Raw genomic sequence first — 17818 nt, forward strand, 5'->3', positions numbered from 1 at the left:
GCACCAGGTCACCTCCTCAGTGACCTTTGACACCTTGGGAGCCATGTACTACTATTCAAGTATTGTTCCTCATCACCTGCTTGGCATGGACATAACAGGGTGGTGTTGCTTTCACCAGTGGGGCTGTACTTGTATTAGGAGAATCAGGGTAGCCACCCCTAGTCCCCTGCAGTGAGGCTTCAGTAGGTGTGGGAGTCTTGCTTTCAGGGACAGCTGTACCCTGCTGAGAAGGGGACAAAAGCGAATAAAGTAGAAGTTGTCTCCTGGGTCACACTGGGTCACACTGAGGACATGCAGGAAGCCCCCCCCCATTGCTTCCTGAGACACCAGTTATGTGGCTTTGAAGACCCTGATTTAAGTTTCATTACGTATATGATTAAGGAATTACACCTATTTCATTAAGAATCTTATTATTTCTCTAGACCCTAAATTATAATCCTGTAAATAATTTAAACTAAAAACTACTTCAAAAAGCATTTATTAACACATTAAACAGTTTTGTGCAGAACTTCTAAAGAAACAAATTCAAGACAAAAATTCTTCCAGCAGGTAACAAAATAATCTATTTAAATTCCTTTCCATCAAGATGACTTTATCCCTTAACAGTCCGTGAGCTGGACAGTCTCCTCTTCAAACAGCTATGTGGCAGTCACAAGGTTTTGTTCTGTAAACACAACTGGGATACTATGACGTGGATAACGGAGTTTGAAGTAATTCAGTCCGACCTTCAAGAGCAGTGTGAGATGTCAGTGCTGAGCAGCACTCACAGGCTCCCCTAGTTCCTCAGACACAGTAGCCCGGAATCACAGTGAGAGCTGTGGAAGAAACTTCCCCATTTCTGTCATCCGCAGCCTGGCATCATCCCCCAGCAGAAGGGTGAGGCACCTTCCTCTAGGAGGATCAGTGTGTACACAGCAAATTTAATAAATTAAGAACATGGGGAAAAGCAACTGGGGTACAGAACTCTCCCTTGAAAGGGCTCCTTTGAAATTAATACACTTAGGGTTATGTGTGGATCAAAGCATTTCACAAACATGGCCATGCAGCCAGGGCCCCAGAGGGGAGCAGCAGTGACAGCATAATCCTCTTCCCATTGTGTTTCTGATCTGTGATTTAGTTCAGCAGACAGCCAGAGGAGCGCTGAAGCCAGTTACTGGCTCTGTCCCAGCTGCTCGATAAGGCACAGTCTGAGATGTGCACACCCAGGTTTTGGTCCCTTCTAAGCTCTTGGCTCCCTACTACAGCCAGCCGCAACCTCTCAGTTTGCAGGATGTAGGGGGTTTTAGAAATGACAAATCAAGTGAGAAAAACCTAGCAAAAACACTCATTCTCCATGTTGTCTGACTTGCCCTTGCCACCCCTCATTTTGCTGTATGTCAATAAAATGACATTCAAGTGCTCTAAAGCCCCTTGCTGCATTTTTCATTCCTCTGTACAGTGCTACTGTCTTGCTAAACTCTTTGGTAGGACAGCTTTCACCCAAGCTTGTTTTTAGGAATGAAACTAAACAGCCACATGTCATTTCTCAAGTAGATTTCTTGACAAACTCCTCAGCTGTGTATGCACGAACATAACAACTTTTGACAGCATTCAATTTGTCATTCCTGTTTTAGTGCCTGCAAGTAGGAGGTGGGGGAGGAATGAATGTAGCAATCCATTGCGTCAGTCCCAGAGCAGATCTGATTTGCTTCAGCTCAACAAGGAAGCAGCGGATGAAATTACATGGTCCCAGCTTTATTTTGGCTTGGCAGAAAACACTTTAAAGCACATGGAGTTTAAGGCAGGGCGGGACCAGGAAGACTACGAAGAGCACTCAGGAGCTGGGCAGTGCCATGTTCTGTGCATTAGGACAAAAGCGGGCCAAGCATCAACAGTGCACACTGCCTACACCGGGATTCAGGGAGTAAAGGTCATGCAAGTCAGGACGCCGAAGGGAAATTTGAAAGTGGTGTGATGAGAATGTGCAAGGTCGGGGTCATGTGGAGAGGGCACCCTTCCCACGAACAGTGACTTCTAGGCTGCTAGTGCATCGTGGAGCATGGCTGTCACCCGCAGACCACATGAAGCTCATTCAATGCTGCTCAGAGAGTGAAGCTGTGTGGGCATCGAGTCTGTCTGTGGGGTCAGCTCACCGAGCTCACTCATGGCAGTGGCAAGCAGAGTATCCTGGGACACCACGGAAGCATCCGCCTTACAGTCTGCATGTGTGGCATTGTTTTGTCTGGCAGGTGCCATACCTGGCGCAGTGGCCAGGCTGTCAAAGTGGCCATTTTCTGCGAAGGGCAGCAACTTCTGCGGAAGTTTGGGGGGTGCATACTCTTCATCGGGCTGCTCTGTCTTATGCTCTTCGTCGTTCTTCGGTGAGCCATCTACAATAACAAGGAAAGACTTCCATGGAGTATTCTTATCGTGGATCTACAAAACAAACAGGACAGAGTCACCAGATGTGCCTCCATAATCCCCCAATTTAGACACGCTTAACAAGGGTATCTTTTAATTCCATAAATTCCATTTCTGCTGCAGTGAAGCCCCATCTCATCAACAGCTGTCAAACATCTGCCTGGCACCAGTGCCACTGCTAGAAAGTGTCCAGTGTGGACTGTGCCTGCTGTCACCCCGCTGCCTCCTCCAGCCCAGCATTTCCCAGGGCGCCCGCTGTTTACTGAGGTGTGCCGCCGGAGGGTGGACTTGTCAGTGAATGTTCGTCCACACGCGTTACACATGAACGGCTTCTCTCCTGTGTGGATGCGACGGTGGCGCTGGAGGGCATTGAGCTGGGTGAACTGCTTCCCGCACTGGTCACAACAGTAGGGCCGCTCCCCTGTGATGGAAGAGGAGAAGTGACTGGGAGAGCGACCTCTTCACCTGCTGTGTTTACTGCTGAATACACTGTCCACCAGCCCTGGGAATCCTCAACTCTTGCAGCCACATAAGCCTAAGTCCAACAGTTTGAGGGACCAATCTGTCTGTGTCACACAGACTATGTTTATGCCAAAAGTGGGCCAAAATCTGTGCCTGCAGCTGGTATTCCATCTGTAGAGATGACACCTGTTTTCCACAGTAACAGAAGAAAACTGCAAGTCCCTAGTAACTACGTGTGAGTGTGTGTGTGTGTGTGTGTGAACATGTAGACAGTGGCCCCTGTGTATAATCCAAGTGTAGGACGTGCACAACTGTACTGACATTCACATCCCATCTCTCATTTCTGCAAAGGAATAAGGCTGGCCCCCATGTACACATAAGTGCTCCCACTTTTCAATTTCTCAGGGCCAGAAAATATCCAAAAAATGCAATTATGACATCAGAGTTTGGCCATTTTGGGGAGGTAAAGCTTCCAGATAGTTTCCTGGTAAATCTGAAACCTTGCAGCCACATCTCTTGTCACCTTGAACCCCCTCCCTGGGACACTGCAGCCCTACCTGTGTGGACTTTCACGTGCTGGTAGAGTGAGTTCCGCTGGGCAAAAGTCCTGAAACACATTTCACACTTATAAGGTTTGGAGCCAGTATGGATTCTGTTGTGGTGCTTTAAGTACTCCTTGGAAGCAAAACTCTTGCCACATGTTTCACACATAAAAGGCTTTTCACCTACATAGAAAGATGAAAGAAAATTAGAAACAATACTTAAGCATTAAAAGCAGGTGGGAAGGGCCAGGGATTTAGCTCAGTGGTTCTGGTGCCTGCCTCACAAGCGCTAGGTCCCGAGTTCGATCCCCGGTACCAAAAAAAAAAAAAAAAAAAAAAGGTGGGAAGAGTAGGTCTACGCTTACAAACCCATTGGTGGGTGGCACGTTAGACTTCCTAATTATCATAAAACATTAATTCACACAGGATGCTTGCTACTTGCTGAAAGTTGGTGTAAAACCTCCTTAGAAATCAAAGAAAATGTCAGCCAGCTCCCATTTTGGAAATGTAGTTACTCCCTATAAGGAAACAGCTTTACTTTACTTTGGATTGTTGAATTGTTTTTTTTAAAAGCACTTCTGAGGATCTTTATCCGAATAAAAAGATTCTTAAAATGAAAGTTTCTGTGGATATGTATTATACTTACTATACTACATTAGTATATTATATAAAGCTAGCTCTAGAAAGCAACCCCAGTCTCCAGACTGGACTGTAGGGCAAGAAAGAGTTTGTTTTGGTTTTGGTTTTTTGTTTTGTTTTGGTTTTTTTGAGGCAGGGTCTCCCTTTGTAGTTCAGCCTGGCCCTGAACTCACTATGTAGCCCAGGCTGACCTCGAACCTGCAGCAATCCTGCTGCCTCAGCCTCCCGAGTGCTGGGATTACAGGTGTGCACCACCATGCCCGGCAAGAAAGAGTTTAGTATCTCATGTTTTGCAGTTTCAGTCTTTTATTCTCATAGCTCAGACTCATATAATTAACAGGTGTGCTCCTGATTTCACAAAAAGCAAAATAAAAATGCTGGCTTTACTAAAACCTTAATACATTAAGTATCATCAAATGACTGATTCTGATTTGATTATTCCATGTGACCTGATATTGCCTCACCCCCACCTCTACTAGACCCCAATCCTGCTCATCTGCAGCATGGTCATTCACATTAAATGCACATCTCCATCTTGTCTGCATTTGAACTGACACCTTTATGACAGTGCTTAGAAGAAAAAAACGTAAGCAAAGGAACTGTAGAACAACCACGGCATACAACAGTTGGATTGTATATCTGTGTAGCTCACAACAGGATTCTGAGGCTCACAGACACTGCTGAACCAGAATAAAGCCAAATTAAATATTGCCCCTCTTATGCTCAGATTACATTGCACAGATTTGGGGAAACAGGAGATGATCCCACCACCTTAATATAACAATGGATCACGTAATGGTTTTCTTCTGGTCTTTTATGTATAGGTTTTCCATATAGTTGGGATTAACTGTGGGCTTAATTGAGCATTTTAAAATCCAACCTCCAAGTTCAGACATTTTGTGCCACTCAGAGCCCTTACTCTGAATGGCTAGGTTGTGAGCCAGGGCCTGCATCTGCCTCAGAGAGCTGACTGAACCACTTCATATGGCTGGACAATCAGGTCCAATTGGTTTACAATCTGTTAATAAAATGGCAAGAAGACAATAGCATACTGCTTCTGCCATATTTTGGACAATTTAAGGATGGATTCCTGGAAATAAGTTTGGTCCCTGGGACCTGTTTCACACCTCTGGACATGGAGACCCAGAGGCTAGAATCGTGCAGAGGCCAAGGCCCTGCAGGCCATGGTGATTTTTACTCATTTTTGCTCACTAGATAAGAAAGGTGGAGAGTAACTTCAACATGCACCTCTTGGCAGAGCCAGCAGTTTCCCTCCACAGCTAGGAAAGACAAGGTGTGAGTCACCGCAGCGTGGTATTTACCTGTGTGGACCCTTTTGTGGTAAATCAGCATGTGGTTCTGAGTGAATCTCGCCCCACACTCATCACAGACAAAAGGCTTTTCCCCTGTATGAATTCTGAAAGCACAACATCCAGATGGTGACTCAGGGTGGGTATCAAAGCTCACTCTGCAATACAATGTCCACTCTATCCTGCAAAAACCATCACCCTGGGGGATGGATTGAGAGCCCCAGTCTCTATCCCACAGCACCCGGAGCTTCTGTGCAAGGTCAGGAGGTGGGCACAGTGCCCTCTGAGTCCATACAGTGGACTGTGAGCCTTGCCCACTGTGCTCAGCTTATACCACTGGGCCTGTGCAGGGACTGTGCCCAAGCACCATCTAGTAATTGTGAACTTCCTCCTTTAGAATGATCAGCCACGGACAGCTTGGCAACAGTTGTTGACAAAATACCACATGGTTAAGACTTTCCCCTCATTTCTTCATATGTCCCATCTAGAAAGAAGCCGCTGCTCTCAAGGCGGGGGAGCCTGGGTCTGAGCAGTACGTCCAATCTTTCTAAGTTTGAAGCCACAAGCTGCAGCAGCTAGCCAGGCTTGACCACCCACATCCTAAATGAGATTTCACTTCCTACACTGAGGAGAGGAGCCTGCTGCCACCCCACTGTGGGCCTGGGAGTGGAAGCAGACCTAGGACAGCCAGCATAGGAACTTTAACCACTTAATTGGCTATGTGCTGGGAGCTGGGCAGAAACTTATTTGGAAACAAGACCACCAGCCCCTACAGCGCAAAAAACAAATTAACAGAAAACAGTCCTGATCCTGGACTAACCGGTTGCACCTTCTAAACACAGAACCAGCAGATATCATCTCACTGACATCTGTCCCCAGCTCTTCCTGGGGGCACAGAGGGAACCAGGTTGGATGTCCCTTGGGTGCTCCAGGCCTGCAGGACAAGCCCCGGGTGGCTGAGGACGGTGGGTCCCCTGCCCTTGGGCTCTGTAAAGGTGATGGGGCCATCTCCCAGTGCCTTGCCACCTCTGCAGAGAACGCACGCTGTCTCCAAGCCATCTCCCAACTCTGGCCAACTGGGGACCCAGCAAGCCACCCCACCCACACATTGCACCTCATGTGGGTCTTGAGCGCTGAGGGTTGTGAGAAGCGCGCGCCGCAGTCAGGGCAAACATGCGGCCGATCTCCTGTGTGCGTGCGCTCGTGCAGGCGCAGGGCCGTCTTTGAGCTTAGGCCCTTGCCACACTCTGCACATCGGTGGCGTGCACCTCCGCCCTCGTGCACATGCAGCACGTGCCGCCGCACGTCCTTCTGGCGCTTGAACTTCTTCCCGCACAGCTCACAGGGGAAGTGGCGCTCGCTGCTGTGCACGAGGAGCTGGTGATTCCGGAGGTTGCAGCGGTTGGCGAAGGTCTGGCCGCAGGTGTCGCAGCGGTACACCGCCTCGGTGGCCACACCATGGTGCTGCTGGACGTGCTTCAGGAAGCTCTTCTCATACAAGAAGGCCTTGTCGCAGAGCGTACACTTCAAGTTACTCTTCTTTCTGCCCTCCTCGCCGTCGTCGCCATCGCCCTCAGCCTCCTTCCCAGGCCCTGCTGCCCTTTCCCTCTGTAGTGCTCCCTCCAGCTCCCCCGCACCACATCCCTGGCTCCCTGCTGCAGCAGGTGCCATATCTGTGGACGGGATCATCTCGGCATCCAGCTTTGTCTCTGCAGCTGCCTCCGTCTCTGTGACCACACTGCCTTCAGGCTGCTCCTGGGGACACACACAATCCCCCACAACTGCGTCCTCGGCACTCTTCTGCTGCTCTCGGAGTCGTCTTGTGTATTTCTTTTTAGGGATTTCCACAAACACCTTTCTCCCAGCCAGCCTTCCACTCGCTCTTCTGATTTTAGGGTAGGGAGGTTTGGCCACATCTCTCTTCTTGTCTAGCTTTTCCTTGGGCTTCCTCGCTGGCATATCTGGTGACAAGCCATTGCTGAGCCCGTCCTCTGAGTGATCTGAGGAGCCCAGAAGACCGTTGCAATGGGCACTATCCCCGGCCACACTTGCTCTAGAGTCTACAGCAACATTGGCCAGGGGGCCACTGTTGGCTTCAGCCTTCTGAGACTCCGAGAAATTCTGCAATTCCAAAAGGACCGACTCTAACATCTGCTTCTTTAATTGGAAACAAGTTTCCGACAGGTCCAAACACTTGAGCTTTTCTGCCATCTCCAGCATCCGCTCCACCCGGTCTTCCTCCACCTGAACCTTGGCAGTGTAGACAAACTCAAGAAACGAAGCAAAGTCGACCACCTGCACCTCATGTAAGTACACGTTAGTCCTGGTCCCATCCATACTCTTCTCATTCAGGAACATATCCTTAAAAAACTTGCTGGTGGCTGCCAGCACCGCTTTGTGGGCCATGAAGTCTTCTCGTACACCCTGGTACTCCACGCTGATGGTGACGTCACACAGGTGGCCAAGAAGGCGGAGCTTGTGCATTTCCCGAAGCAGGTGAAATGGGGAGGATTTGGATTCCAGCAGAACCGTGCCACTTTCCATCTTTCTTCTTTCCAAACAGCTTTGAAAACAAAAGAAGAATTACATCAGGCAAGTATAACCACCAAAGCAAAGGGACTGGAAATTAGGAAGGTTACTTCAGTTCCTGGAAGGACTCGAGCAGACTGACAATATCACCTGTCTTGTGTGAAGATGCAAATAACATTCTACTTCCTAGTTCCTGCTACATTTTCACATTTGCACAGAAGCAGTCTTGGCAAGATTTTCCCCATTGATAAACATGAATGACTAATGTTATGACTGGCAAAACATAGCAAAGTAGTAATTTGCTTATCAAGGTCATTTGTCATTTGCTCACAGGCACACCCAAAACTGTAATAGAATTTATGGCAACAATCATGTCTAGTTCATTGATCAGGAAACCTGATAACTGAAATAAGACATGCGGCTGCCAATGTGTGGACACCTTATGCAATCATTTCTGCCTCTAAAAACAACCAACTAAATAAAGCACAGCTTTCCAGGAGGAAAACTTCTTGAAAAGTCGTCTGCAATCCCATCCCCATTACAATACCCTAAACACCTTGTACAGTGGTACCTCAGTTCACAAACGCTTTTTGTTTGCAAACAACTTGGCTTGCAAACAGAAGCATTTGGCAAAATTGTTTTTGTTTGCAAACTCTGCATTGGGTGACAAACACGACCGTGGCCATCTTTTCCAAAATTGTGGAACAAATTAAGTTCATGAACCAAGGTACCACTTAACCTGAATCATGAGTACTCTGTGGAAGTCATACAAGTCCACAGCTATTAGCATTGTGTTACTGGAGCAAGGGACAATGTCTGAGGCTGGGCTTCCTCTGATGGCAGGCCCACAGGTGAGAGTGTTGTCAACCAGCAAAGCGTGTCAAATGCTTACAGCCACCTGACTCCTGCAGCTTCCCCTGAACAGGCGGAGGTGCCATTCATTGTGATCCCATTCCACAGATGTGGAACTAACAAGGGAATGGTAAGTGCAGGTGGGGACAAGAGCCCTGGAAATTCTCAGCAGAGCTACCATCACACCCTTGCTCCTCCCATTGCACCAGGGCTCCCAGTGTACCTACCGCACCTTTGCTCCTTCCACTTTATTTGTTTTGTTTTGGTACTGGGGATCGAACTCAGGACCTTGCGCTTGCGAAGCAGGCACAGTGCCACTGAGCTAACTCCCCAGTCCCGCTCCTTCTACTTTGTTTGGAGACCCTTCAGGGTATGGTTTCTCCTTCAGATTCACCCGCCTTCTGCTCCTGAGCCCACCTTCCTCTTACAAGGCTCCTGGGTCTATGTCTTCACCCTCCAGAGCACTCACTTTCCTTCCAGCCTCCTTCCCCCAGATTTTGGATGTCACCTAGCATTGCACACATGTAGCACAGAACTCCTGTCACTGTCTGAAGAGCCAGTCCCACCCTTCTTCCCATTAAAGGTGCTGTCCACACAGCCCCCACCTATAGAGGAGGCTTGTGGTGTCCAAAGTGCGAGACAGTGTCAAGACCTGAGTGAAGGATGGGCCACCAGTGACCCCAGCCCCAGCCAGGGGTCAACAGACGGCAGACCCTGTTTTCCTGATGCCCATGTGGCCAGCTCTAAGTCCTTGAGGCTGGCCCTCCAGGGAAGTGAGTCCTCATAGGACAAGCGGGCTCTGAGTTAACATTCCCAGCTTGCTCTGGGCAAATGGGCACTGGTCATGGTCAAGGGCCACCTGCAGCCTGGGGACAGCGTCTCTCATTGCAACTCACCCCATGTTGGCACCTCCTACAATATGCACTAGTGTCCTCTCAGAGCCAGGCCTTCCATCCCCAGGGGACCCTGCCCTGCATGGTGCCCCCAGCTTACGAGGCCAGGCCTTCCCCAGGGGACTGCTCTATGTGGTATCCTCAGCTCACGGGGCCAGGCCTTCCATCCCCAGGGGACTCTGCCCAGCACGATGTCCCCAACTCACAGGACCAGACCTTCCCCAGGGGACCCTACCCTGCGCAGTGTCCCCACCTCATGGGGCCAGGCCTTCCCAGAGGGCATTGGCCTGCGCGGTGTCCCCAGTAATGGGGCCAGGCCCTAACTCCCCGGGGACCCTGCCCTGTGCGGTGTCTCCAGCTCATGGGGCCAGACCTTCCCTCCCCGGGGACTCTGCCCAGCGCGGTGTCCCAGGATCAGGATCCAGTTGTGCATCTCGCCCCGCCGAGTTTGTATTCAGGACTAGTACCGGGCCGCACACTCACCTCCGCCGGGGCCACCGCCACCATACCAGGCCCTGAGCTGCCGCCGGCGGGGCGGGGCGGGCCCGACTAGACTGGCGCTGATTGGCCGACGTGGTCCCCGCCCCGCCCCGACAATCCCCGCCCCTCGCGCTCTGGGACGGAGCTGCGTGCGCACGTCCGGCTGCGGTGGACGCTCGGGCGGAGCTACGTGTGCCAACGTGCGCTGGGCGGGGCGACTGGCCAACCTTGTGGGATTACGTCAGCGCTGCCACCACGGCTCGCGCCTGCGCAGGAAGCAACAGAGGGCGGCTCAGGGCCTGAGGCGGAGCTGTTGGAGGCACGCGCACGCGCGTACCCGCTGTTCTGCGCGTTCCTTGCCGCGGCGACTGGACACCGTAGCTCCTAGCTGGCGTGCTGCGGGTGGCCCGCGGCCGGTCTCCCGCAGGGGGCGCGGAGGGCGGGTCCGTGCCCTACTGGGCACCTGCAGTCTTCCCAGTCTTCGGTCCAGGCTCGTGGACGGAGCCGCCCCACAACGGTTCCACTGGGTGAAATGCAGCTGCTGCCGGGAGGCTCTCCAGCCTGCTGTTTGCACCCAGTCCTTAATCCTAACTAAACCTTCTACGAAACATCGGCTAAGGTTCAGTTTGCCTTCGCAGCACATGGCTGATCTTTCCTTCCTGCGGCCGCTGCGCACTGTCTTACCAGCCCGTGTCGGGGAGAGAGAGAGAGAGAAAGACAAATGCAAATTAAAATTGAGCTTAACTCGCCCTGTTGGAAGTGCGAGGGTGCCCTAAAGGCTCACTGTAGGAATCGTCTCGAACAGGAAACTGCTAGCCCCAGTGCTGCTTCACAGCCTACGACGAGGGCAGCTCTGAAACGCGAGTGCCAGGGGGACAGCAGCCCAACTGACGTGGAGTGCGTCGCCTCAAGTCGCAAAACTTGCCTCCTGTCGCAAAGAGTTTGTCCCCCCCCCTCAATAAAGCCCATTGGTCAGCATAGGGCCACCCCTGCCTCGCAGAGTTAGCGGAGCCGGGTGGCTGAGCTGCGCCCCAGCCCGGAGCCCGCGGTGTGGACAGGCGGGCTGCGTCTGCAGGCTCTCAATGGGCCGTGTGAGCGCCGCCTCTAGTTTGATGCGTTTCCTTGTGGGGAGGGTTGAGTTGGACATTGTTTTCCCTTGTGTCTCCCCTCCAGGCAGGACCCTCGAGCCGGCTGTCCACACAGCAGAGGCCCCGTAAATCCATGAGGAAAGATTGGCCGGCGTCTCTGCTGAGGAAGACTCGGCACTGTGGTCCTTGACTCCAGGAGACGGCAAAATCGCTTTTCACCGGTGCTCAGCAGGCCTGGAGTTGTTTTAATGACTTGCCTTACGAAAAGGTGGCCAACTTCTCCAGCGTATTGGCCATTTGTGTATCTCTTATGGAGAAATCTATTCAGATTCTTTGTCCATTTTTAAATTGAGTTGTAACTATTGAGTGTGATAGTCTTTTTATATTTTGGATAAAAAGTACCTTCCCAGTGTAGCAAAAGGCAGCTTCTAGGCAGGAAAAAGACAGGTTTTATTTAAAAATTAATGGGAAATCTTACTGGGGGCAGCTTCTGCTTCTATAGGTAGACTCTACAGTTAGAGCAATTCGAACGACAGAGACAGACAACACCCAGAGAGGCGCCCACCATGAGAATTTATCAGAAAGAGTTAACAAAGCAAGGAGGAAGCCAGAAACTTGAAAGAACAGGGAAATCAGCCCCCTCATCCACCTCTGATAAAATGCAAAAGAGACAAGATGGCAGCCACCTAAGGACTCTTATTTAATATTTAAAAGACACACCCCGATACATACTTATATGTATATTCTCAGTTTAGCATCACTATTCCTCCACCAGATATATACCTGTCCCCTTTGCTTGGTCATTAACTCTAAGTTACTTTATAAGCATCCCCATCCATCGCAAAAGGGCAGAAAGGTATCAAAGGCCAGAAAGAATCTAGACAGAAGTGCCAGGTTAGGATCAAAGGCAGCCAGACAGCCAATCAGATGGATGGTGAACTTCTGACACATGAGGGATGGAAGAAATCACTAGTCCTAAATAAAAAGAGACTGAGGATAAAAATCCACGGGTACTCACTTCTGATGCTCCCTATTCTTCCAAGGTAGCTATCTATCTTCTTTTTTCTGTCTTTTCCGAAATAAACAGTCTTATAAAGTCTGCCTCTTTAATTCATTACTAAAGTTGAGAGTTTACAATTATGGCAGGATCCTGGTAATGTTCCAGCAGAGCAGTGGTGTGGCATGGAGTGGCATGCTGTACACCCCTCCCAAGACATGACACCAGGTGCATGATTCAAAAGCACCATCTCCCCTCAGCAGGGGCCCAGGCCCCTTGTGGGCAACACAGTATGGGTGGGCAACACGGTATTTGGTTCCTGTAGGCCCTTCCTCCCCACCCTGAAGTCCTTCTGAGGGTCATATGTTGGGGTAAAACTAGTCTTTAGCAGGCAGGGGCAGGCAGCTGGGGGCTACCTGAAAAACAAAGGAGATGAGATTTTTCTTTGCTTCCTTAACCATTAACTATAGCTAAAATTGCTACAAGCTTGTAGTTTCAAATTTACCTTGAGAGGATGTGAAATCCTTTAAGTGTACAGATATGGTCCAGGCCATATCAGGCTTAGACTGTTGTTGAGGGTTGGGAAAATCTTGGGATCTCAAAATTAAATGGGGGCTCCACATAAGGAGTGAACAGGGACCCCTCCCAGTAGGTGCACATAATGTATTCTGTTTGTGTAACAGTAACACAGCTAGAGATGGCCACAGGAATGGGGAGAGACAGATCCTGAGCCCTCACCTGATGTCCATTAAAAGCAGGACTTGCGTTTTCTCCTAGGACAGCCAGGGATTTAAACACCATGAACCTTAACTCTTCACCTGGGCCTACAGATACCCACTAGGTAACTAAAAGCAAAACAGTGCTCTGCATGTGCATGTGTTAATCATTTAAGGAGTGTGTGTATAAAAGTCTACAAAACAAGCTGGGTCAGCCCTGAGTTTACATAATCTTACCCCCCCACACACACACAACTAAAGACACTAGGATGGGCAATTTCCAGGGACATCTAACTATGCCTGAGAAGTGTGCACCACTGTCCCAAACTTGGGAAGGAAACCATCTCCGATCATAAAGACTCCAGAGCTGTGACCCCAGCCCACCAGCTACCCTGAGAAGCTGGCCTCCCTCCCACCTTTGGAGTGGGCCAGGCTGACCCCTATGTCAGGGTGTGCCCCCTCCAGCCACCTGAGCTGGAGTCCTTCCCTATGTTCTAACTTTCCAATTAAAGCTTTTTTTCCTGTAAATTGGTATGTCACTTTTATTTCCATTATTACTAAATGTGAGGACCCCAGTTAATGGCAACACCTCCTGCTGGAGCTGCCTCCTCCTCTCAGGACAATGTCTGAGGTGTCTGTTGAAATAAAGACTTGCTGCTTTAGTGGTCCCGGAAACCTGCCCATGAATTATTTCTCAGCGTGTGGGCTCCTAAAGTCCTGTAAATCTACTCAGGGTTCTTGAAAAATGTGGACAGAGTGGTTGTTCCCAAAGAAAAGGCAATAAATATTCAAAGCTGTTAAGGCCAAAGAGTTCCAGAGACCAGCAGCCAACGAGGACCAGCAGCACAGACCAGGACCTGGCAGGGTGACCTAGAGCAGTGGTGGTGAACCTATGGCATTTCCTTTTCAAACAAAAGATGTTATTGTAGGAGTTGTTTTTTCTAAACTAAAACCTCAGTATTCGGGTTTAATTGAAGTGTTGGCACTTTGCAATAAATAAGTGCGTTTGAGGTTGCAGTATGGGCACTCGTCTCTAAAAGGTTTGTCATCCCTGCGCTAGAGTCTGGCACAAGCCAAGAGCAGAAGGCAGAGGCCAGTAGTGGCAGTGACCAGCAGCTGGCTGTGTCAACTATTGGCATCCAGCATTATCCTGTATCATCTGGTGACATCAGGACTGCCAGCAGAGATGCATTTGTCATCCTATGATTTCCCCCTGAACTGAGCAAAACCGTGGACTGATGGGCAACAGAGGAACCCAGGCCATCAAGAGTGTGCAAACCCCAAAGGCCACAGACATCTGCAGGACGTCAATGCAAGGAAGCAGCGTGCTTGGGCATAGTAACGGTAGAGGTGGATGGACTGCCACTGCCACACAGTGGATTGGACCAGGCTCAGCCACAGGGGACCGCTGAGCCTCTGCTGCACATGCGCATGCGTAAGAACGTAGCGCAGCATAGCGCTAACCTGTGTTTAGCTCAGGCCAAGTGGTCACTGTACACAGTGGGGCAACACCACGCCAGGAGCCCCTGCTACACAGAGGTGATGGGCACTGACTAGAGAGGTGACTGCATAGAAGAGAAAGTCCCAGAGAAAACAAAACAAAAACATGGTTTGGGAATAAATTCAGCATAAAATAAATGCAAATAAAATGTTAGAAAGCCTAATAGCAGAGCCAGGCTTGGCGGTGCACGCCTGTAATCCCAACACTCGGGAGGCTGAGGAAGGAGGATCGCTGAGAGTTCGAGGGCAGCCTGGGCTACAAATTGAGTTCAGGGCCAGCCTGAACTACAAAGGGAGACCCTGCCACACATACAAAAAAGTCTAATAGCAGGGAAATGTTCACCTTGGCCCGGGTAAAGACAGCTACACTATTTCACATAGCTTCTGGTTTAAAAATAAGACTCCAGAAACAGAGTAGAAAGAAAATTTACCAAATTCTCAACACTAAAACAAACATGAAAATGCACAACACAGCCCAGGGCTTCTGGCCCCGCCCACCTAGGCCTTCTCCCCACCCACCGGGGCGCTCACGCCCACTCCTCCCCCAGGTCGAGGTTTCCTCTCTAGGAGACCTGAGCAGAGTTGGGGTTCCGGGGTCACGCAGTGCATGCGTTCTCAGTTGATATTCTAATTGGTCCTGGGCGGTCGCTGTGGGATGACGTCTACTTCCTTGGCCGGGAGTAGGCGACCAGATGCGGGTTCTTGGGCTGGTTCTCCTCTGGAGGTGCCGTTGTTCCCTGGCGTCCCTGGCATCTGGGCAGCCCCGCCGGCGGCAGCCTGAGTGGGCGGAGACTGCGAGGGGACAGCGGGGGCGGGCACTGGCCGGCAGCTTTCCTGCGACGGCGCCACAGGCTCAAAGGCTGCAGATTAAGCAACGCCCCTCCGCGGGAGAGAATTAGGCTGCACCGCGGTGTTAGTTCTAGAGTTCGCTTTTAACACCTCGCATGTCTTTTTCTCTGCTTTAAATTTGGAGAAATTATCACCACTTTGAAGATAAACCATCTCTCATGAGCTTAGTTGGTGATTTTTAATTTTTTTTTTTGGTACCAGGGATCGAACTCAGGACCTTGCTCTTGGGAGGATTTTTAAATTTTTAAAATGAATATGTTTTCATGAGAGCCCAGTGTTTCTGTGCACCCTCTTCCTGGAGACGTCTGTGTTATGTTGCTCAGCTTGGCTGTTCTGTAGTAGATTCCGACAATCCGAATGTCCTTCCTTTCTGGCTCTTGAAATACATTTCTAATTCTTCGAATTAGAGATTTTAACTTAAAACAGAAGAGGTGCATGGCATTAAAAATGCAAAATTAGGTTAGCCAACAGCTAATGCCTTGGCCCTACATTTAAATCCTAGAAGCCAAGCCCAAGCGACAGCCCTCTTTATTTTTTGGCCAGTGCTTCCAGAAAATCTATGCATACATAGCTAAATAATGAAATGTCATTTTTTTTTAACTCACAAACCAGTTTCCTCATTTGTAAAATGAGGTTGAAAATAGTGCAAAGCCGGTTGAGTGGTTCTTGGGATGTCCTGGCTGCCTGTGATAAATGTAAAATGTCCTTCAAAGAATGAACTTTGCTTTTCTGACCACGGGTGGATTGGATGGTTCCTTATCATTCACGTCACATAAAGTTCTACCTCTTGTTTTCAAACCTGCACAATAATCCCTCCTGTGGCAACATAATTGCTGGAGTCTCTTACTGGGGACCTTTAGGGGACTCTATTTTCTTATCAAGAATGCTGTGACGAATGGCCTTATGTGAAAGTTGTGGTGTGTGTGAATCCAACTCCGTGGGTTCTTGTGCTTTCTTTCAGGCTCAGAAACAAGGTGCTTTCTCTTTGCAAAAGGGGGAAAGAGGGGGGGCAGGCTGATCCAAACTGCCAGCAGGGGCTGGGGATTTAGCTCAGTGCTTCCAGTGCCCGCCTTCCAAACCACTGGCAAAAGTGTGCAGCTTTTATGTCACCTGTAGGGTGGGAAGGGCCTGGTCTCTTGATGCAGTCACACGTGGAGATAGAATTTAAATTGTGCTGGATCTCTTTTTTGTCATCCCTCCTCAAGTGACAAGTCTCATTGCCATCTTAAGTCCCCACCTTGGAGTGTGATTTTTACTATGCTAGTAAAGGTAGAGGCTCTTCTAAGCATCCCTGCCACCTGGAATTTGCTCCTTATCATCTGAGAAATTCCTAATTGGGTTTGGAGCAGGGAAGATCACTCCTCAGCCTCCATGGGTTTGACTTGAATGGTCTTGTTTTTCTTGGCTCTTGTTTCTCGATATCTCTGCTGACAGAGTAATCTTTGAGGCTGAGCGGCTTCCATCCTCCCATCTGCTGGTGTGGTGTGTTATCTTCACTCTGTAGCCTTGAAGATGCTGGTGTTTTTTTTGTTTTTTAAAAACTGTTTCCTGGTATGTTTGTTAGCCCCACGAGACTGAGAGGTAGGCTAGCCGTCTCCTGTGTATCAGGTCAACTGCATCTGTAAGCCATGTACACAGTCTTCTTTTGGTGTCAGCGCGGGATTGTTTCAGGAACCCCTTTTGTGTACTCCAAACCATAGATGCTCACGTCGTTCATGTAAAGTGTGGTAGTATTTCATAAATCCTATGCACATCCTCTTATATACTTCAGATCACTCCGAGATTACTAATGAATGTAATCAGTAAATGTAAATCCCTTTGTAATAGTTACGTTGTATTGTTTAGGGTTAGGGTATAATGAAGAAAAAGATTGTACATATTCAGATGCAATTTAAAAATATTTTCTATCTGCAGTAAGTTGAATACTCAGATATGGAATTTATGAACATGGAGAGCTAACTTTTCGTAAAAATGGATTCACCAGGGCTAAATGGGTGGCTTTTAAATGTCACATGTCCTCAGAACTTGCCATAATCAGTGCCCTCCAACTGAGCTTCTTTCTTGGAACCTGGCAATATGTTGAAGCAAGGAATGTTCAGGTCCCCTGCCTCTATAATAATGAACATTGCTGTGCACTGGACAACTTTCATCATAGGTTGCACAGAGGTTCATCCAACTGTCTGGCCGGTGAAAAGGGCTTTCATACTGGCTTTTTTAACCCTAGGGCCTGGTATTTCAGTCCACAGGCTTGGGTTGCATGAGTTCCAAGTGCATTGAAGCCAGTAGGGACCCAGGTTCCTTTTCCCCTTGGCCGTTCAGTCTTGTGTGCTGGGCCCAGATCCCCCAGCCAGCCAGCATGATGAGGTCAGGATGGTCATACTGACTGACATTGCCCTGTGCAGCAGACATTTCCCAGCCATGTTCTTCCCTCCATCACCACTCCCATCCCCAGCCTGACTGCCCGCCACCCCTCACTGGAGACCACTGGGAAGAGTTGATGGTCACAGGACCATTCCATTGGTTGTCCAAAGAGTATTTAAAATGGCACTCAAAGGGCAGGC

At 49.5% G+C, this 17818-nt stretch overlaps 1 protein-coding gene and 1 long non-coding RNA gene across 4 annotated transcripts; one reads left to right on the top strand and one right to left on the bottom strand.

The window, feature by feature from the left end:
* Positions 1 to 462: 462 nt before the first annotated feature.
* On the bottom strand, positions 463 to 10223 carry Gzf1 (GDNF inducible zinc finger protein 1). 2 transcript variants are annotated; one of them, XM_004840911.4, is made up of 6 exons: positions 10111 to 10223; positions 6468 to 7916; positions 5366 to 5460; positions 3420 to 3587; positions 2664 to 2821; positions 463 to 2415 (listed from the first exon to the last, which is right to left on the bottom strand). In XM_004840911.4, exons 2-6 carry the CDS (start codon positions 7895 to 7897, stop codon positions 2068 to 2070), a joined length of 2199 nt encoding a protein of 732 aa, XP_004840968.1. In that variant the 5' UTR covers positions 7898 to 7916; positions 10111 to 10223; the 3' UTR covers positions 463 to 2067. The 2 variants fall into 2 exon arrangements, with proteins under 2 accessions (XP_004840968.1, XP_004840969.1); XM_004840912.4 differs by having other exon boundaries at positions 463 to 2369; positions 10111 to 10221.
* Positions 10224 to 10306: 83 nt separating this feature from the next.
* Positions 10307 to 11558, top strand: LOC110348349 (uncharacterized). Of its 2 annotated transcripts, none has more exons than XR_002393512.2 (2): positions 10307 to 11047; positions 11281 to 11558. It is a non-coding gene; the product is annotated as an uncharacterized LOC110348349 (long non-coding RNA). The 2 variants fall into 2 exon arrangements; XR_002393511.2 differs by having other exon boundaries at positions 10307 to 10726.
* Positions 11559 to 17818: the final 6260 nt, after the last annotated feature.

Source organism: Heterocephalus glaber, unplaced genomic scaffold (genome assembly GCF_053883595.1).
Source record: "Heterocephalus glaber isolate CG9 unplaced genomic scaffold, H.glaber_assembly_v1.0 deba00001532, whole genome shotgun sequence".
Taxonomy (NCBI): Eukaryota; Metazoa; Chordata; class Mammalia; order Rodentia; family Bathyergidae; genus Heterocephalus; species Heterocephalus glaber.

Bases quoted from the DNA above. Each gene is read 5' to 3' on its own strand.
- Gzf1 (XM_004840911.4), bottom strand. From the start codon at position 7,897: ATGGAAAGTGGCACGGTTCTGCTGGAATCCAAATCCTCCCCATTTCAC. The intron at 5,461-6,467 runs GTGCAATGTGTG...TTGTGCTTTCAG, and splicing joins GCGCTCAAGACCCACATGAG to AATTCATACAGGGGAAAAGC. The intron at 2,416-2,663 runs GTAAACAGCGGG...TTTGTTTTGTAG, and splicing joins CCCTCCGGCGGCACACCTCA to ATCCACGATAAGAATACTCC.